Genomic DNA, 21,721 nt, shown 5'->3' on the forward strand with positions numbered 1-21,721 from the left:
GGCTGTCTGTGGTCCAGGGACCTGTGCGGTGGATCTGACACCGTAACCTCCTCGCTAGATGATCTTTACTTTTATGAAACAGTAAATAGCAACTCTTGTAATCCTCACCCAAGAATTTAGAAAAGCCTACTTCTGAAAGCACTTAGGAGTCTCTGGGAGAGTTTCGAATTCATGAAAAGGCCCAGTGCCAACTTTTAAAAACATTCCCTTTGCCAGAGGGGAAAAAAGACTATTAAAAGTTTCTATTGGTATTGTCATGGAGCAGCAGTTAGGGATTATAATAAATGAACACGTGAGGCACACATTGCAGATTTGACATGCTTTATAAATGCCAAATAATAATAATGATGATGTCACAAGGCTTTCATTTTCAAACTGTCTTAATTTCATTCTCAGTTTGAGATTGCAGATTATAGTAGAAATCAGCCCAAAGTGAAAGCTTAAATCAGCTTTCCATTAAAGTGCTTGACTCCAGAAAATTAGTTTGTAGGAGGAGACGACCACATCGTCTCTGGTGGTGTGGGGTCTTTGCATCACCCTTGTGGTGATTTCATCGTGATGCCCATGGTACACCATGTTTCCCAAACAACCCCGTGTCCCTGAGCTAAGCGGCCTGTTCGCTTCTGTGTCTTGCTGTTCTTGTAAAAATCTTAACTGCTTTGTTAGTATCACTCATATTCTTTCTCTCCTTCTCTTTCTCTCACATACACATTCTGTCATGCTCTCTCTCTCACTGGTTGTCTTTCTTAGTGTCTCTCATGCTCTCACATGGTTGCTCTGTATTTCTCACCTCACATTTGCTCACATACTCACTCTTCTCTCTTTCCCATCACTCCCCTTTTTACCCCAAGGGAGGCTTTCAAGGCTTGTCTTCACCCAGCTCTGGGAAAGAAAGGAATAATCCAAGAGAACCAAGTTCCCATCCCTGGCCTCTGGTGCCTTCCAGTCTACCTCACCTGCATTTTCTCAGGTTATTTCCCCATTCAGCCTGTAGGTCCTGAGTGAACCAAGTTGTGTAACAGCTCTGCCTTCATCCTGGCTGCCCTCTGTTACCTGAGTTCCTGCTCTCTCTTTTTCTTTGACACCTGGAACATCAGGTCTTCCAAAAGGCCCCTCTTGCTACAATAGTCTGCACCACTGGTCGTCCCCTGGTCTTAGCTCCATGAGACTGTGGAGCCAGGACTGCAGTTGACAGTTTACTAGTCTGACTCTCAAACTTGTCTTTGTTCTTTGAGTACAGTGATGACACCTTACTCATCTCCATATCCCAAGGACTTAACTCTGTTGTGTCTAATATAAGGGAGATGACCATTAAGTGTCTATTGAAATTAATTTAATTTATTCCAGTCTTTAAACTATTATTTATTAGGTGATTGCACTATTTCATGGATTACATTAGCTCCTTATTAAAAAACAAACAAAAACAAACTCCTGTTGTAGAGGAGCACAGAGGCGACCTGCCCTGAATGTTGTGCCTAGGGCATGGAGATGCGGGGTGGATATACTACACTTGAGAACAGCTGTTCTTCTTTCAGCACACCTAACAAAGCCACTTATTCCCCCACCTTTTAAAAAGAGAACTTTTCTGAGGGTTCAATACTGGTTGAAGTGGTTGACTCACTTTTAGGTACAACTTGTTGTATGAAGAGTATCTGTTTTTATTTGTCAGATGCTAATTAAACACAATGAGAGACTGATGTGAAAGATTCAAAGGAACTTATACTGTATGAGGCAATAGCAGTGTCACAGCTCATATCTGATACTGACTCCAGGGTATATATCTACTGAGTAGAACTGAATCACAGGGCCAGAGGCATCTTCCTGCCTCTAGTCCCCCACTCCTGCCATTGTGGATGACTTTACGTATGTTTGTGGTATGTGGTGTGACTACTCTCTAGAATGATTATATGGTTTTAGATGGATTAAACAGAATAATTCACCGTAACTTGATGATAGAGAAAAGCTTCACTGAGAATTTGTTGACATCTGAGCTCATCCTTAAAAAAATGTACAAGTTGGACCATGGCAGAGATGTACATGGGCCAGTGTGTACTTTACTAGAAAGCTTAGTTCTTCTACAGAAACTGAGTAAGCCTCAGCTGTTCCTGAGTTTCTCTCTTGGACCCTGTGGAGTCATTATTGCTCTTAAGTGTATTTTTCTTCCATTGTTCTGGCAAACTTCTCTCCATCCCACAGCTATTTGGAAACAACTGCTATACCAAGCCTCAATACTAACAGCATTTAATAGCCATCATTAGAAGGAAAACTTCTGCTTACCAGTCAGCCTGCTGTGAATAGTAATGGGAGATTTCTTTTTTGGGAGTAGCCCCAGTCTCTTAATTGGTTTGAAAAATATTGCTCATTTATTTTATTCTTAAAACAGTACCTTTTTGCTGAACTTTAATAAGTTCATTTTTCTATTACATTCAAATTCAACATAGCTGTAGTCTGCTGAAAGGTTTCCTTCTTGTACATGCTGTCTGGGTAACCTGTCCACTTTCACCATTGCTTATGTCAGTAAATGCATGTATAAATATCCGTAAATAACCTTGCATGCCAGTTGCTTCATGTCCGACTCATTGCGACCCTATAGACCGTAACCCACCAGGCTCCTCTGTCCATGGGATTCTCGAGGCAAGAATAGTGGAGTGGGTTGCTGTGCCCTCCAGGGGATCTTCCCAACCTAGGGACTGAATCTGTGTCTTCTGTGTTTCTAGTACCACAGGTGGATTTTTGACCACTGAGCCACCCGGGAGGTCCCATAAAGTACCTTACAGGCATGTAATAAGCATGTCATGTGTCTTTTCTCATTTAGGTCTTTCAATAACTTTATGGACTAGGTACTGTTATTCCCATTTCATAGGTGAGAAAGCCATATTCTAGATGGCGTATGTTCCTTGCCCAAGATTCTAGCTCTAGGAGCTGGCATGAATGAAGTATCCGCAGGCCATCTAGAAGCTGACTTGGAGCCTCACCTCTGCTGCTTGTTAGCTGTGTAACATTGGGACACATTGTGTGGGTTTTCTGAATGGCTTTATCCGGTATAGAGGGTTAATCCTCACTGTACTTACTGTACATACTGCGAGTATCAAAATTAAAAATGAGAGTTCATGTAATGGCACTTTTAAAGCAGTTAAGTGCTGAACAAATGTAAGGTGTTCTTTTCTCATATGTTTTGTGTAGTTAATTTAGCATATTGGAATAAATGGAATTTAAAAATGGCATGTAGCACACACATATATGCTTTGCAATTAGTGTGGCAGAATTTAATTGTCACTCCATTGTTGGAATTTTGATGCCTCCAGCTTGATGAATAGCCATTATCTGTGGGTGTTATCAATTAATCTAGGTAATGAATTCTCTTCATTATCTTGTTCTTCATGTTAATTATACAGGATTTTCTTAAACCTATTTATCAAGTCAAGGCAAGTACAATTTTTTTTGGGGGGTGGCCCAAGTGCCTTTGAATATGGAATATGTACAAACAGGTTAACATAATGGGTTTAAATTTACATTTCAGAAAAATTCTAGTCAGTAGCATGACTTTTCTTATATCCTTACTTGTAATGTAAACTTGTATCTCTTTATTGGGTCTGTTTTTAATTAAAAATGTCATTATCTTAAGATTATTAAGCTACCTATGAATTTTAAGTATTAATATATACTTCTGGCATATCAAAGAAGTATTAAGGAGGCATAGAAAAATTTGATGAAGAAGGAAATGGCAACCCACTCCAGTGTTCTTGCCTGGAGAATCCCAGGGATGGGGAAGCCTGGTGGGCTGGCGTCTATGGGGTCGCACAGGGTCGGACACGACTGAAGCGACTTAGCAGCAGCAGAAAAATTTGAATTTTTACCTATTAAAATAAAACAAATAATGTCACTAGTTTTGAAATATTTTAAAAGGTACCATGACAGGTAAAAATCAAGTATAAACTATAAAGAGAAAAAATGTAAGTACATGAAATTTTAAATGACACTGCTTATAAAATAACAGTACCAGACAGCAATATATGACAAAGCAGAAGATAGTATATAAGAAATAAGTGGCGTATTCATTTTGAATTCAGAGAAGTGATTGATAAGATAATTTGGGTTAATATGGTAATGTTATTTAGTGATATTTATTAATTAAGTATTAAATTTTAACTTTCTTAACATCTTGGTCTTTTTATTGTGTGTTTTTTTTTAAGAGAGCATTATTTAATTATCTTTGCTATTTAGCCAGTTACTTGAGGGAATGTTGACTGTCAGCATTTTGATGAGCACCTTCCTATTTCGATTTCAGGTTGAAGCCATCCTAGTCAATATTTTTGGTGGAATTGTCAACTGTGCCATCATTGCCAATGGGATCACCAAAGCCTGCCGGGAGCTGGAACTCAAGGTGCCACTGGTGGTCCGGCTTGAAGGTAAGTTACCACAGATGTCCACAGTGCCAGTACATCCTTCTTCAGGATCAGGTGACCAGCATGTTCTGCATTCACAGACTTCCTGAGTCAATATACGGAAACACTGGGTTACATAAGATGACACAAATGCAGTACAGAAGTACCTCTCTGAACTTCTAATCTGGTTTGCAACTCTCCAAGAATAGCATATGTTATAAGTCTCCAAATTTTCCAAACATATTCTAGAGTGGAACTCTTTTATTATGAATCATATTGTGAGTTGGTGTTCTGGGAAAAACACTCTGAGAAATGCTGCTCCAAGAATTTTTCACCACGTGACAGCAGAGGTTCTCAAACTTTTTCATCTAAGGACTTCCTTACTTGTTAAAATTGAGAAACCCAAAGACCTCTTATTTATTTTGGGTTATATCTGTTAATATTTATTAATTTACTTATTTGATTAATAAATTAATTTAGTAAAAAAAATAACCACTTAGAAATTTTTAAATACTTATTTTTAGTAATAATTTAATTTTTATATTATATATTTTATATGTAAATATATATGTATATAGTTATGAAGAATAACTATTTTAAATTTAATAATAAGAGCAGTATCACTTTATGGTTTTACAAATCCCTTTAATATCTAGCTTAATAATTGCTTCTGTATCAGAACCTTTGCAATATGCTGTTTTGGTAGAAGTATATGAATAAAATCTGGCCTCATAGAGTCATATATCTGGAAAAGTGAGCATTTTTAAATAATCATTTTGTATAATTCTGAACATTAATCCTTGTTGCTACACTAAAATCTATAAGTAATACTTTCTTTATTAAAGGTTAGTTTTAATGAAGAATCTGAAACTATTTCAATGCACTTTCTATACTCTGTTATGTTAAAATCCATTGGTCTGTCTTAGACAGTAAGTGGATTTTACACGTGTGTGATTTATTGATCTTTTGGAAAATTTTGGATTGTGCAGATCTTTCAAAGGTTACTACATTTCAACATACAGTATCAAAAAATTCACATCTGTTACTATCACACCATTATCAGTAAAGCTTCTAAGTATTGAGAAGTTGTCAAGGTGGTAGATGCAAATTTTCCAGAATTCTAATTTTCATTTGAAAATACAAATTTTTCACAGTATCCACAGGATGGTAAACTGTTTTCCTTACAGTAACAGTCTTAATTCACCCATTTTGGGGACAATGTCTACCAGATATCTAAGACTGAACAAGTGTAGTATGTTCTTTGTTATTCCAAGAAAAAATAGTATTCCATGGAAGAGTGGGGTTTTAGCTTGCTACTCAAACAATTATAACATGCTTTTCATTGTAGTTCGGTATACAGCCAAGTGCTTTTTGTATACTGCCCATTTGATCACACAGAGTATTAGAAAGATGTGTACTCAAGGGTTGAAACTTAATTACTATTTTTTTCATTAAGGACGTTCTTACTTGAAAGTGGAAACTTTTCCTTGTGAATGTGAGGTGGTGAAAAATAAAATGAATACTAGTACATATCAGTGCTGCTTGATCCTTACATGCCAGCAGTTTTATCCACCAGTTACTTTTGCTTCATCAGGGCAAATGCCAACAGAGAAATATTATTATTATTACTACTTTCAAAATAGTTCTTACATCACAGACCTCGCCCAGGGTCCTGTAAACTACACTTTGAGGAGCACTGTAGTGGAGAAGCAGAAACAGACAGTTTGATGTGAAAATTATGCAAAAGTCCCATCCACATTGTCAACAAATTCACATTACAATGATCAAGCAGACTTCAGGAGTATCATTTTGGGGACAGTGTACTTTTTCCATTCACCATTCTGGTGCTATAATTCCTTAGAGACTTTCTTCTTCTCAAGATAAAGTCCAGGGATAATTTGACACTAACTGTGTAGCACTGTTTTCTTTTGAAGTCTAACCTCCAGAACAGCTGCAGTCCATTTTTCTCTGCTTGCTTCTTTCTTTGTGTCTCTTTCTTCTCTTACCCTCTACCTCCTTGAGATTCTCTACCTCACAGACTTAGATGTACACCATATGGACTTGACAGAAATAATTATCACAAAGGAAAAATTAAAATAGCAGGGGCTCCAGTTGGCAAAGTTTAATATGGACATTAAAACATATAATTGAATTAAAAGTTCTTACAAATGTAAATGTGACATGATTGATCCCAATAAAAATAATTTCAGTGAAAGGATAATGATTGAAATGATTGGCAAGGCTGCAGTGAAAATTCATTAGGTAATTAGTGTGTTCATCAGTGCATTTATAACTCAGATTAAAATGTTGATCTCAAACTGTTTTCAGGGTCAAAATGACCAGTGAGCCTCAGATTCTAAAAGTCAGCTCTTCATGTATTCTTAAAGGGGAGCAAGTCTCCATGAGCAATTCAGGGTTCGAAATGTCTTAAGTCTGTTAGACCATCAGATTTATATTTTTTTCTTTTTTAGATTTGTATCTTTTTAATTAAAACATTACCAAGGTATATGCTTGTGGTTTTTAAATTAATTAAGTAATGTTATAAGTACTATGTGTAAGCCATTGAGCTTTAGACATTAAGGAGTGTGCTTAGACCTATAAGAAATGATGTCAGTTACTAGATAATTGGGGAAATAAAACAAAAAGTAAAATTAACAGTGCAAGCTAATATATATATAAAATGTAAACCATTGTTTGCCCTAAGAAAATCTGCTTCTATATTAATAGCAGTAGCTTTGGGGGCATCTCACAAAATCACCAGCCTGGCTTTTGGAAATGTTCATACCTAATGGCAACCCCAGAGAAGGCAATGGCACCCCACTCCAGTACTCCTGCCTGGAGAGTCCTATGGATGGAGGAGCCTGGTGGGCTGCAATCCATGGGGTCACTGAGGGTCAGACACAACTGAGCGACTTCACTTTCACTTTTCACTTTCATGCATTGGAGAAGGAAATGGCAACCCACTCCAGTGTTCTTGCCTGGAGAATCCCGGGGACAGGGGAGCCTGGTGGGCTGCTGACTGAAGTGACTTAGCAGCAGCAGCAATGGCAACCCACTCCAGAATTCTTGCCTGGAAAATCCCGTGGAGAGAGGATCCTGGAGGGTGGGCTACAGTACATGGGGTCACAAAGAGCTAGACACGACTGACTGACTAACACTTAAGAATGTCCACCATACCATGGGGAACTGAAGATGAGCTTGAAGAGGGTACTGGGCCCCAAATATATGTAGCCTACAAATGTGGAGGGTGACATTTTTCTATCGGTCCCCTCATTTCATCATCATAGTTTGCTGTCGTGGTTCTGATCATAGATAACAAAATACAGAAATTTGGTGATCGTATTATCCATAAAGACAACCAGATACAAACCAAGCTCTGTGCTCTTTATGCTAAGGTACTAAAGTGTGTGTTCTTTAAGTTGAGCCTGTTTTAGCTTAGCCCACATTCATTATCATACCTTGTATTTTGTTTTTTGAAGTATAGTTGATTTAGAATGTTGTGTTAATTTTTACCATATATATGTACTTTTTCATATTCGATTCCATTATGGTTTATCACAGAATATTGAATATGGCATATCCTTTTTTTAAAAAAACTTACTCAATATTGACTACTGTAATTATAGTACAATTACAGATATAAATTAGCAGTGACATGTTATAAAAGGAGGATTTTCAAGCTGAACGTGAAAGTAACTAAGCTTTAAAGAAGGAGGAAATTTGTAAAGGACCAGAAGCAAGTTGTTAGATCTATTACATATTTGGGAGTTGGTACTGGGATTATAACAGTGGCAGAAACTGAAAGCCAGAACCGAAGTAGATCAGTAGGCTCTCCTGGAGAAAGCAGTGTCTTTGTAGCAGCATGTTATGGATGAAAAGAACTGAGAGGGACAATTAAGTTAGTAGCCAGAATTTACAGTGTTAGGTAGAATCTAAAACCCAAGCAAATTTGCCAGATAGAGGTAAAATTGAATAGGAACAAGAACAGAACTAGAAAAGGAGATGAGAGAAAGTGGGGCCCTAAGGTTTAAATCTGTGACCAGAAATGGCACAGTTAATGGACTTAGGAATGTCAGAAGTGGAAACTAGATAGAAAGTCTGGGAGAGGATGACATTAGGGTGTAGTCATCCTTTATTTGCTCAAACTACAGCACAGTTGCACTTGTCTCACATGCAAGCAAAGTAACTTAAAATTCTCCAAGCCAGGCTTTAACAGTGTGTGAACCATGAACTTCCATGTTCAACCTGGATTTAGAAAAGGCAGAGGAACCAGAGATCAAATTGCCAACATCTGTTGGATCGTAGAAAAGGCAAGAGAATTAAAAAAAAAAAAATCTACTTCATTGACTATGCAAAAGTCTTTGTGTGGATCACAACAAACTGGAAAATTCCTAAAGAGATGGGAATACCAGACCACCTGACCTGCCTCCTGAAAAATCTGTATGCAGGAAAAGAAGCAACAGTTAGAACTGGACATGGAACAACGGACTGGTTCCAAATAGGAAAAAGAGTAAGTCAAGGCTGTATATTGTCACCCTGCTTATTTAACTTCTGTGCAGAGTACATCATGAGAAATGCTGGACTGGATGAAGCACAAGCTGGAATCAGGGTTGCCGGGAGAAATATCAATAACCTCAGATATGCAGATGACACCGCCCTTATGGCAGAAAGTGAAGAGGAACTGAAGAGCCTCTTAATGAAATTGAAAGAGGAGAGTGAAAAAGCTGGCTTAAAACTCAACATTCAGAAAACTAAGATCATGGCATCCTGTCCCATCACTTCATGGCAAATAGATGGGGAAACAGTGGAAACAGAGACTTTATTTTGGGGGGCTCCAGAATTACTGCACATGGTGATTAGAGCCAAGAAATTAAAAGACGCTTGCTCCTTGGAAGAAAAGTTATGACCAATCTAGACAGCATATTAAAAAGCAGAGACATTACTTTGCCAACAAAGGTCCGTCTACTAAAAGCTATGGTTTTCTAGTAGTCATGTACAGATGTGAAAGTTGGACTATAAAGAAAGCTGAACATCAAAGAATTGGTGCTTGAAGAAGAATCTTGAGAGTCCCTTAGACAGCAAGGAGATCCAACCAGTCCAATCTAAAGGAAATCAGTCCTGAATATTCATTGGAAGGACTGATGCTGAAGCTGAAACTCCAATACTTTGGCCACCTGATGTGAAGAATTGACTCATTTGAAAAGACCCTGATGCTGGGAATGATTGAAGGTGGGAGGAGAAAGAGATGACAGAGGATGAGATGGTTGAATGGCATCACTGACTCAATGGACATGAGTTTGAGTAAACTCTGGGAGTTGGTGATGGACAGGGAGGCCTGGCATGCTGCAGTCCATGGGGTCACAAAGAGTTGGACACGACTGAAAACTGAACTGAACTGAACTGAATATCCTTTATTTGAAATGAAGCTGTAATATCAGATGGAATCTGTGTGTCGACAGAGATGTGGTAGTACAGGGGAAGATCCAAAGAAAAGTATGATGGACAAGTGAACAAGTCACCTCCATTTTGAAGGGCCCTGTAAACCATACTCAGGACTCAGGGCATTGGGAATTATTCCCCAATAGCACAGCTCAGTTAAAATGATAAACCAATCAAAACCCCAAATCTCTTGTCACAAAAAGTCTTGTTCTCAGTACTTTTAGTGGGGAAGAAGTTGCTAACAACAGAGCCCTCTCAGGAATTTCTCTTAGACTCAATATAAATGTTTTCATTTGATTTCCTGTTGGTTAAAACATAAATTCTGCACCTCTCACAAATCTCTCTGCATTCAGTTATGTATTACCTAACCTTAGAGTATCATTTGGATCCTTCTGTTTTTCTAAACATAGCAAACTTTTCTTTGTCTCTGGTGACAGAGAAAGGCAAAGTGGTACAAAGAAGCAGAAACATTTTGAACAAGTCTACTGATAGTTTTTGTTTAACTTGACACCATACTTTGTTTTAGCTGAGATAAACTTCAAAAATAACGTTTTTTGTATTAGTCCTAAAATTGGTTCACGTTCTCAGAACACCCACCATTGTCTGCCTAGTTAGTAAAAGTGATATGAGAAATGGGTGTCCACCATCCCAGCATATTATGAAAAACCAAGCAATGACACATGAAAGTGAAGTGTGATAGAAAAACCTTACCAGAGTCTGAATTACAATAATAAAAAAAAATATTACTAATACTTATTAGCTGCTTTCTAAGATACTTTGAAAGCTCCATGAACAAAGCTATTGGAGGTGGTGGAATTTCAGTTGAGCTATTCCAAATCCTGAAAGATGATGCTGTGAAAGTGCTACACTCAATATGCCAGCACATTTGGAAAACTCAGCAGTGGCCACAGGAATGGAAAAGGTCCGTTTTCATTCCAGTCCCAAAGAAAGGCAATGCCAAAGAATGCTCAAACTACCACACAATTGCACTCATCTCACACGCTAGTAAAGTAATGTTCAAAATTCTCCAAGCCAGGCTTCAGCAATACATGAACTGTGAACTTCCAGATGTTCAAGCTGGTTTTAGAAAAGGGAAAGGAACCAGAGTTCAAATTGCCAACATCCTCTGGATCATGGAAAAAGGAAGAAAGTTCCAGAAAAACATCTATTTCTGCTTTACTGACTGTCAAAACTTTGACTGTGTGGACTACAGTAAACTGTAGAAAATTCTTCAGGAGATGGGAATACCAGACCACCTGACCTGCCTCTTGAGAAACCTGTATGCAGGTCAGGAAGCAACAGTTAGAACTGGACATGGAACAACAGACTGGTTCCAAATGGGAAAAGGAGTACGTCAAGGCTGTATATTGTCACCTTGCTTATTTAACTTCTATGCAGAGTACATCATGAGAAATGCTGGACTGGAAGAAGCACAAGCTGGAATCAAGATTGCCAAGAGAAATATCAATAACCTCAGATATGCAGATGACACCACCCTTATGGCAGAAGGTGAAGAGGAACTCAAAAGCCTCTTGATGAAGGTGAAAGTGGAGAGTGAAAAAGTTGGCTTCAAGCTCAACATTCAGAAAACGAAGATCATGGCATCCGGTCCCATCACTTCATGGGAAATAGATGGGGAAACAGTGGAAACAGTGTCAGACTTTATTTTTGGGGGTCTCCAAAATCACAGCAGATGATAACTGCAGCCATGAAATTAAAAGACACTTACTCCTTGGAAGAAAAGTTATGACCAACCTAGATAGCATATTCAAAAGCAGAGACATTACTTTGCCAACAAAGGTCCGTCTAGTCAAGGCTATGGTTTTTCCTCTGGTCATGTATGGACTGTGAAGAAAGCTGAGCACCGAAGAATTGATGCTTTTGAACTGTGGTGTTGGAGAAGACTCTTGAGAGTCCCTTGGACTGCAAGATCCAACCAGTCCATTCTGAAGGAGATCAGCCCTGGGATTTCTTTGGAAGGAATGATGCTGAAGCTGAAACTCCAGTACTTTGGCCACCTCATGTGAAGAGTTGACTCATTGGAAAAGACTCTGATGCTGGGAGGGATTGGGGGCAGGAAGAGAAGGGGACGACAGAGGATGAGATGGCTGGATGGCATCACTGACTCGATGGACGTGAGTCTCAGTGAACTCCGGGAGTTGGTGATGGGCAGGGAGGCCTGGTGTGCTGCGATTCATGGGGTCGCAAAGAGTCAGACACAACTGAGCAACTGAACTGAACTGAAGATACTTTGACACATAGCTGTAGAGTCTGAACAAATGTTAGGTTTTTAATGATCCAGATAAGAGATAATTTGAAAGCCTGATGTGATTCATTACTAGTTCAGTATCTATTTCCTATAAACAGAGAAGGTGGCCTCTCTTGGCTGTTACGTGACTATTCAGAAGAGCTGAGTTCCTTGCCGTAAGTCTCACCAGTTTGTGGGTTCACATCTGAAATGTCCAGATGTGAAAAGTTGTATTCAATCAAATCAGGCTTTATTTAGTGGGATTTTGTGGTCAAATCTTTATTCTCAGCTGTATAATAATTACAGGCTATTTTACCAGTGGATAAGGAAAGAATTACTCTCTGAAAATTTGGTGACTTTATAATTACATGTATTTACCTGCCTTATCAGAATAAACTTTATCAACTGAGATATAGGATTATTTTTATTTAAAAGACTCTTGGGTAAATTGAACAAGCACACTTTTGCAGGGAGTTTAGCTTTTATAGACACTTTGTTCCTGACATGAATAAAGAACAAATTAAATGAGTTTTATTTTTTCCTTCGTTTTCAAAATGTATACAGACTTGGCACAGAAATTACCTAGGTGGTTAGTTTAGCCCAACCTGTGATCCTACCGAGAAATGTACAGACATTTATTGACAACTTGGTGTGTTCAGCATGCAGATGTGTTTTAGCCAAGGCTCTGTATTTCACATGGGAGGTTTTATGGTGCTGGATCAGAATCTGCTAAAACCTTCAGAAAAGGTTTTGTTTTTTTTTTTTTTTTTCCCAGAATTCAGTTTTCTTTCTTACTATCCCACTTCAATCTGCAGCTAACTTCTGTGTCTCAGATATGCCTGAAGTAGAATTTATTTTTCTCACAGGTGTTCATTATAATTCAAAGTTCATAAGGAAGTAATAATGAGTCTGGACAATCTATAGTTGGATTCTGCTACTCATAGCCAAATCTCAATTTAATTTTTCCACTCAGTACCAAAATTTTGTTTAAGCAACATAAATATCTTAACTTTTCTTTTGCCAAACGTCTTTAGAAACAGGAATCCCTTGTGATGTCCCTTTTTATCCTTCCAATCTCACTAATGTTCCGTAAACTTTCTAAAGTTATTGAGAATGTAAACATCCCTGAGTCAGAAACTTTGTCTTCTGTTTCTCTTATTAACAGTTTCTTGATAAGCCTTCCTGAAATACTGACAGATTGGACCCACAGCCAGAAGTATGCACATCAAGTGTCCTTCTTAGCATGGTCACAGGGAAATTGTTGTGCAGTGCTTTGGTCTGCTTAAGGGGAAAAGAAACCCTGAACACTGAAGCATTAAGAGACAGCCACTGAGCCTTCAGCTGTGTCCATCTACTTGGCAGCCGTCCATTCATCAAGGCTTCAGTTATGCTAGGATATGAGACCTGGAGAGGAGAGTGTGATTGTCTTTGTGGCTCCCATCAGAAAGTGAGCTATGGCAGATTGACTGTGAGCAACTAGCTTGGAAAAGTTTTCATTCCGAAGGTTTGTGCTCTAGGCCTGCTGCTTATACTCTGAGACTGCAGAGACTAAGGGATGCCCAACTGAGTGGCGGCACCATCCTGGGCAGAGTAAGTGCAGATGCCCAGCAGGACTGGTGTCTGGCTCTGTGTTTGATAGCACCGCTGGCCTCTGCCTTCTTTCATTTTCCTACTGTGCTCTCCACCAAGTTTTCTTCTTCTCTTCCTTTCTCAGTCCTGCTCCCTGCAAGATGAGATGGGTCTGGTCCTCACCTGCACCCCAGCCTCCCCGAGTACATCTTCCCTTCTTGCCACATTTCAGTTCTCATGTGGCTGTCATTGGGAGGACGGCTCCTGGATGAGGGTTCTGATGTTTTCTGTCAGGGCATGTCTTTCTTCCTCTCTGTTTGATTCTCATTTTTCTTCTGTCCCTACTCTTCCAGTTTCCATTTTCTGCACGCCCCATTCCTCACCTGACTTTCTGCCTCACTCTCTTCGTCTCCTCCCTCCTTCAGTGTCGCCTGTGGGTGCTTCTCCACTGGGACCATTTTCACTTCACGTTGACATCCGTCTCCTCTCCTCCTTTTTATCACTAGCATCTTCTCCCTGTGTCTCTTCCATCATGTTTAATTCATCATCACCAGGTTAAACAAAATGAGCCATTGGAGACAATCCTGTTCTGTCAACAAAGCTTAAATCCTCTCATTGTCTCAATCGATAAACACTTCTAAATGCTTAAACTTTGCCACTATCAAACCTTAAACCAAGTCTCACAGGACCTACCTAAAGTATCAGGCTAGTTAAAGCTTTTTGTGATCTAATATTTAAGTTTCCAGACAAAGAGTCTACTGTATTTGGCAATTTGAACTCTCATTTTACCCCTTGGTAGTTTGTGTGACTAACTGGACTTTAGATCATGCTGGACACCTGCTGCCTGGCACAAGTGAAAGCCTCCTGCACTTCAGGGAAGCAGTCAGTGTAATTACAGGACTAGGGCTCCTTTAAGGAAGATGGCCTCTGTTTTATGCAAGATTTTTTTTTTTTTCAGTTTTATGGATGTGACAACTTTAAATTCTCTGACCACCTCAGTAAATCAGATGTTTGCTGCTGCTGCTGCTAAGTCGCTTCAGTCGTGTCTGACTCTGTGCGACCCCATAGACGGCAGCCCACCAGGCTCCCCCGTCCCTGGGATTCTCCAGGCAAGACACTGGAGTGGGTTGCCATTTCCCTCTCCAATGCATGAAAGTGAAAAGTGAAAGTGAAGTCGCTCAGTCGTGTCCGACTCTATCGACCCCATGGACTGCAGCCTACCAGGCTCCTCCATCCATGGGATTTTCTAGGCAAAAGTACTGGAGTGGGATGCCATTGCCTTCTCCAAAATCAGATGTTTAGTGTAAGGTTTTAATGGCAATGTACTTGGAAACCCCCCTACTCTGACCTTCTCACTCCCTTTTTTTCTTTCTTATTGCCTCTACCCCCTCAGCCTCTCACTAGGGCCAGCCAGGTTCCTCAGCTCCCTAGAAGTCCAGATCCCACAGATTGTCAATCTTTTAAGCTTCCATGATAACCATCCCTCCTGTTGTCCACAGCCCATCCAGCCAGACCATGTTATTGGAATCTTTGAGGGGACCAAACAGATTTTTCCCCATTCTGATACCGTGAGAAATAAGAAAAAGGACAAAGGAAAAATATCACCTTCATTCCTGATAGAGAAGTTGAAGTAGGTAACTTACTGTATACTAAAAGTGAGCTGTTAGTCTGCCTAACCCCCAAATTAGGCAGCTGTCCACAGCCAGTCATGAGTACCACTGGACTTGGGTGGGCCTCCCTCCCCTACCCCAGGGCAGAATGCTGGGGGGCAGAGGTTGACCTGGGCTGACTGTGAGCATCATGGCACAGAAGGAAGGCCAGAGGATGGGGCTGGGGCATCCATGCCAACTTTCTCCTTTCATACATTTGTCCAGATACAGCCCTCCACTGCCACTGTGAAGTCAGTCAGAGAAGAGATGGGGCATATTATGCCAATGACTGCCCCCCTGCGTGGGAGGAAAATGCCCCTGGTACATCACAGGTCATTAGTCTTCGTTAGGAGTGGACGGCCTTTCGGTCAAGTGCCCACCCCAGTCTAGGCAGTGGACGTCTCTTCAAAAACAAGTTGATTTCCTGAGCAGAAGCTGGGGGTGGGGCACTTTAATAAGGAGCAATGGGGACTATCATATCCTGAGTCCTGCTTATGACCTCACAGTACCACCATCTGCTCCCTGAGTATTTTCTCTGTGACCAGTCAGTTCCTTATGTAACATTTGAAAGCCGTATTCTATCAGCCATCATATAGGGAGAGAGAGAAAACGCATAGCTATGAGGGAAAAGACAGCAGATTCAGTCTGTGCTGTTTTACAGGTGACAGGCATGCTCTGTTTATAAGCCTGTCCCAGACTGTGCCACCTTGAGGATGTCCAGAGGCAGAGCTGCCCAAGCCAAGAGACTAACTTTCTCATGGAATGTTGTAGGACAGGAATGACAAATAGCTTTCATGTCATGCCACCTTCTATATATTTATTGGCAGTAGCTGCCAGGAGTGCTATGCCAAGGAAGATTCCAAGGCTGTAGCCCCGGTCAGCAAGAAAGAGTTCTGTGATCATTATTGATGTGGGTAAGGAGAGTGAGGGCACTTGAGCCAAGTACTGACCATTGTCAATTGAAAGAGATCATAGGTGGGATCTTCATCCCTAGAAATATCACAACCTGTGCACCAGAAGTAGGAAGCGGCAGCTTAAAGCTGGAGAAGCACCAAAGGAGACTGGCCTACAGGGCCAAAAATTTGGATTGTGTAGCACAAGATCTGCAGACTTTTTCTATAAACAACAGAATTTTTTTTTTTTTAGGCTTTGTGAGCCATGTATTCATTCAGCTGAGTTCACACAGCTGAGACACAATGACTCAGCTGTGCCATCATGGTGCTGAAGCAGCACAGACAATACAGAAAGGAATGGGCATGGTTATGCCACAGTAAATCTTATTTTACAGAAGCAAACGGTGGGACATAGTTTGTTGCTTGATGTAGAGATGAGACTAGCATCAAGACCTAGAACTCTGGAAACTCCCTATGGTACCTGTGTCTAAATCTCTTTCTATCCTCAGCTTTGGAAGATTTCATTGAGATCCAACAAAGCATTTGACAGGCAATATTAAGCTCTCCAAATCTAACTTCTTTTCAGGAAAACATTAACAGTGATGTCTACTCAGAGATTTCTCCCAGGTACGTTCAGAGTATGTGCAGTGATGCAGTCATGTCACGTCAGTTCTTAGGCAGCAGTGGGGTCCCAAAGATAGCATATCAGACAGAAGTCTCACACCACTGAAATTACCTGTGAAAACCCCTGTGACCACTGTAAGTTAGAATATATCAATACAGAGATTGAAAGCCATGAGGTGTACTGAAGGAAGGCATGAAAGGGAAGTCCACATGCAGGTAGATGTTCGGGTGAAGGAACATTCCTTCTTGGTTAGAACATTCTTACCTGAGCAAGTGCAGACTGTAATGTATCCTACTTGCCAGAGGGCTCCTCCCATTCTAGTTTAACATTAAGGCTCCTGAGCCTTTGGTTTACATTAATATCTGTGTTACTTGTCTGAGAGTTCATACAGTTGAGAGCAAGAACATAGGCATCTGTCACAAGCCCTCAACCATTATGTTAGATCTGATCCTAAACCTGCTTGCGTGATCGTAAACACATACACACCATTCAAGGAAACATAACGAATCTGGCAGTCAGCTTCCTGCCACCTCCGGCTGTCATCATAGGAATTCTACTCATGCTCACAGCCTGGGCATTTGTTTTTTTTCTTACCAAGTGAGAAGAAATCATTGAAGCCAGTAGGTATGTATGATACAGCCCCACAGGCTATCTTATGTCATCTTCAATTTTTATAAAACATGAGGGATACACAGTATTCAGTAAGATACTCATCCAGCTACAGTGACTTTCTCAGGTTGCTCAGCTAGTCAGTACCAAAACAAAGTTTAAATCTCAGCTTCCTCATCTGTGAAATGGGAATAAAAATATATCAGCCTCACAGGGATATTCTAAGGAACAGATGAATTCTAAAATAACCTAGAATGATCCCTGTCTCAGTGATTGTCAGCTCTCATTTTTATCTGAGGTTTTATGTACAACTTGAGTGATTCCATATGGATGGACTCCTGCAAGGTGCTAGCTGTAAGATGCACATTATCTCAGACAAATGAGGGGCCACGGATGCAGCAGGAGCTTTGCTTCTGATCCTCAATGAATTATTCCATTTCCAACAATACAATCACAATACACAAGAGATGTGATAAGCTTTCTAAATTTACGTGTCACAAAGAAAATGGACCTCCTCTATCTGATTGTCACTCGGAAGAATAATGAAGGAGGATCAAGGGCACAGGGACAGTGAACATTTGAGGAGGAAGCTTTTGCTTTATAGAATTTGGTTTGTTTCCACTGACCTCTCATATCCTGGGGAAAACGAAAAAAAGACTCAATTACTCAAAGCAGGGGTCGAAGTATTTTAGGATTTATGAGCCATGCTGTTTCTGTCACAAGTCCTCAGCTCCGCCACTGGAGCACAAAAGCAGCCATCGACGATCTGTAAATGAATCACTTTGGCTGTGTTCCACTGAAACTTTATTTATGGGCACTGAAATTTGAATTTCATGTAATTTTCATGTATCACAAAATATTCTGATTTTTTCCCAACTGTTTAAAAAATGTAAAAATTATTCTCAGCTCACAGGTGGTACAAAAAGAGGAAGCAGCCTGAGTTTGTCCCCCAGGTCATTGCACCAGCCTGAGACACAGACCTGTCATGGTTTGCTGGTTGTTTGGGTACATTATCTCACGTCTCTGGACCTCAGTTTCCTCTAGTGAGAACAAGAGACTGATCCTAAAGGAGCCCTGAGATTCCTTCTAGCACTAAAAGACCAAGACTGCGAGGTTGTCGTGTGGTTTTATAGTCAGACAAACCTAGGTTCTAGCCTGGGATTTGCTGAGGGATGTTGGGCAAGTTCCTAAGCCCCAGTGCCTCAGTTGCCTTGTTTGTAGAGTGGGGATAGCAATGCCAACTTTAGGGTTGCTGTTAAGATTCAACTAATAGGATACTTATGAACCCCTCTACTGATGTGTCCAATGAACATTTATTATACCTAATATATATTAAGTGCTAACTATTGTATTAAAAATAACTTGTATTAATTGTAATAACTATTTTTTTTTTAAGAAAAAGCTGAATTCCTATTAAAATAATACTTTTTAAAACTAGAGAGAAGTTTTCTTCACAGCCCTGTGATAAAAAGCTGGCCTAAGTGGTGGGGAGGGGCTGCACCTTTTGAACAAAGCCCTGTAATTAGAGTCCACTACTGTTATCTTCTCTCCCATGTAATGAAAACAAGGAACAAATTTTGATAAATTAACTTTGCATCTGTGTATACAGCTCTCTCACTCCACCCAGTGGCAGGAAGTATGTGGTAAATCATGTGGAAAAGATGGGAATTTTTTTTTATTTTAATAATTATTATTGTTCTTTTTATAATATCCTCTACCAATAGAGAAAGATTTCATTTTAAACTCAGTCCCCTGTGACTCTCTATAGCTGTTTTTATTTTTTTTGTTTTTATTTTTTTTTGATGTAATCTTCCCCTGTTACTTTTATTTATTTTATTTATTTTTTTTTATTTAATTTTATTTTTAAACTTTACATAATTGTATTAGTTTTGCCAAGCCTGCAGTGGTAGGTAACCATTTAGCTGAGTGGCTTTCAACAGGCAGATACTAAGAAGTGCCTGAACTTCGACCAGCACGAGTTGATCAGTATCTGTACAGGTGGTTATTTAAAGTATTGTCCTGCAGCCTCATTAAAAAGAAACTCAGCCTTTAATAAATATTAGAAAATGTCAGCAGCACAATTTAAATGTGGGAAAGAGATCAATTTTCTTTGTAATTGTGTGCATAGGCATAAACAGTCTGTTTGGAACTCTTGATTCCATGTCACAGTTTAGCAGCCATGATGGTTTCTATTTAGAAATAAGGACGGGAAGGGAATGTGGAGTAGGTGTCAGCCACTTGGTGAATCAAGAAGAAACTAAGCTGAAATACTCACATGATGTCATTAACAAAATGTATCTGCAGACTAGCAAGCATTTGTTGAAGGCTCCCTCCGTTCCCCTCAGCATTTCCAGTGACCTTTCAGAGATGGCTCTTCTTTCTCACCATCTTCTTTGCATCCCCACTTCCCCTTCGAGCTGCTCTCAGAACCAGAATGAGGAAGTGATTTGTAATTCCTCTCCAAGCCTTGGGCTGCAGGGCCTGCCCTGGCTTTGTTTCTCCCTGGCCTGTCCCTAGCCCTGCCAGCCAAGGAGAAATCGACCAGGGTGCTGAAAGGGAGATGCTGGCAGGGTCAGGGTAGGGCTGCTGTGGAAGAAACTTGGCATCCTCACTTCTTTTCCCCTCATTCTCTCTGTTTGACTCTTCATCTCTTTGTCCTTCGTTCTCTTAGTCATCTCAATCTCCAGTCTCCTCTTTCATCCATTCTGTCTCTCATTCTCCTCTTTTGTTTGTTTGTTTTTTGGTCTCTTTCCTCTTCTCCCTCTCTGTTTATCTTGTCTCTCTGTCTCTCCCTCCGGTCTCTCTCTCTCTCTTTCTTTTTGACTCTCCTGCCCCTAGCTCTGCCACGTCCTCCATCTCATCTGTTCTGTGTGTGTTTCTCTCTTTTTTAACCTGTTTCTGATGCCACCCCCCCCACCTTGTGTGACAGATTTTCATTTGACCAAGGCCCCTCTGTATATTTCCCCTTTCTCCTCATAGTCCTATGCCTCAGCTTTCTATTTCACTATGAGGTTCTCTTCTAAAACTGCTTGGCTCTGAGCATGCCTAGTATGTGCTTTATGATTAAGACTGTAATTGAAGTGTAACTGCAAGTATAATTAAATTCACTTTAGTGGATCCTGGAATTATGAAGAAATTAGGCCTTTTGATATGGCCCTGCAGGAGCAGCTAGATGGAGAGAAAGACCCTGTGTTAGTGTGGAGCTGCCCTATCCACTCTGTTACCCTGGCCACCACCTCTGGTTGTTAACCTTGAGCACAGTGACCTCATATGCCTGGACAGCTAGAAGTGGCAGCAGCTTGGAGCCTCCCTCAAGGACACTCAACACAGCCAGCTGCTATGTGGCCTTTCTTAGAAAGAGGGGCCAATGAAAGCATCTAAGGACTCAGAAAGCTCATAAACAACCCTCTTCATTTTCCCTGAGGCCGTTTGGATTTTTTATTTCAACCTCATATAAAGAGTTATCGGCCAGCAAGGTGCTCAGAAGCGGAGTCACCCACACTTGCTGCCTGAAGTTCACTTTTTATGGATGAGCCTGTCCATGGTTATTCAGTCCATGCACAGACACATCCTTTGTGGGGGACACTGTGCCTGGAGGTACACGGTGAGCAAACCTGAGCAATGGCAGCCCTTCCAAAGCCTATGTTTAGTGGGGACAAGAGCAATGTCAGTAAGCAGTCCTAATAGTGCTGGAATTTTAGATGTACCAAGTATTTGGGAAGCTCATTTTCCAATCCGCTACTCTAGGTTGGGGGTTGAGATGTGGTGACAAGAAAGCATCCCCAAAGAAATGTCATTTAAAAAGATAGTTCATGGACCTATGGCGTCCTCCAAGCAGAGAGGGCAGCAGAGCTCAGGGTAGAGGGCATAGCAGGCTTCTCTGCAGGTTCACGGATTTCTCTGTCAGCCATTTTCCCTCTTGGGTATATCTGGTGCTAAGTTGGATGCTGGAAAGGGTATTAATTCAGGAACTGGCTAGTTCGTTATAACAAAGAACAACCCATTTATCAGGAGGTATAATGCATATCAGGAGTATGCAGTATTCATGCATACTCATGGAAAGGAAGGTGAACCAATATTTCTCTCGTTGGTTGGGGCCGTAATAAAGCTGGCCCACAGGAAGAGCAGGGTCTGAGTTGGAGGCAGACCTCAGGAACATCATTCCAGCCCTTGGTCTCTTCACTTGACTTCTCCACCCTCTACATATTTGCACTGTCTTTCTCTTATCTGCCTACTTATGACTAGAAGTCCTTCTCATGCTACTACTTTCTCTTTCATGGAAACCACCCATTGAGATTCTCTAT

The 21,721-nt window shown here is 40.5% G+C and overlaps 1 protein-coding gene across 2 annotated transcripts in view; it reads left to right on the forward strand.

Moving 5' to 3' along the window:
* SUCLG2 (succinate-CoA ligase GDP-forming subunit beta) overlaps positions 1-21,721 on the forward strand; it is a 341,482-nt gene that overhangs the window by 261,182 nt on the left and 58,579 nt on the right. For both annotated transcript variants that reach the window (XM_044933774.1, XM_006070058.4), the window contains exon 10: positions 4,289-4,409. In XM_044933774.1, the coding sequence (XP_044789709.1) occupies positions 4,289-4,409 (121 nt within the window). The remainder of the gene's footprint in view (positions 1-4,288; positions 4,410-21,721) is intronic.

This window comes from Bubalus bubalis, chromosome 21 (genome assembly GCF_019923935.1).
Source record: "Bubalus bubalis isolate 160015118507 breed Murrah chromosome 21, NDDB_SH_1, whole genome shotgun sequence".
NCBI lineage: Eukaryota > Metazoa > Chordata > Mammalia > Artiodactyla > Bovidae > Bubalus > Bubalus bubalis.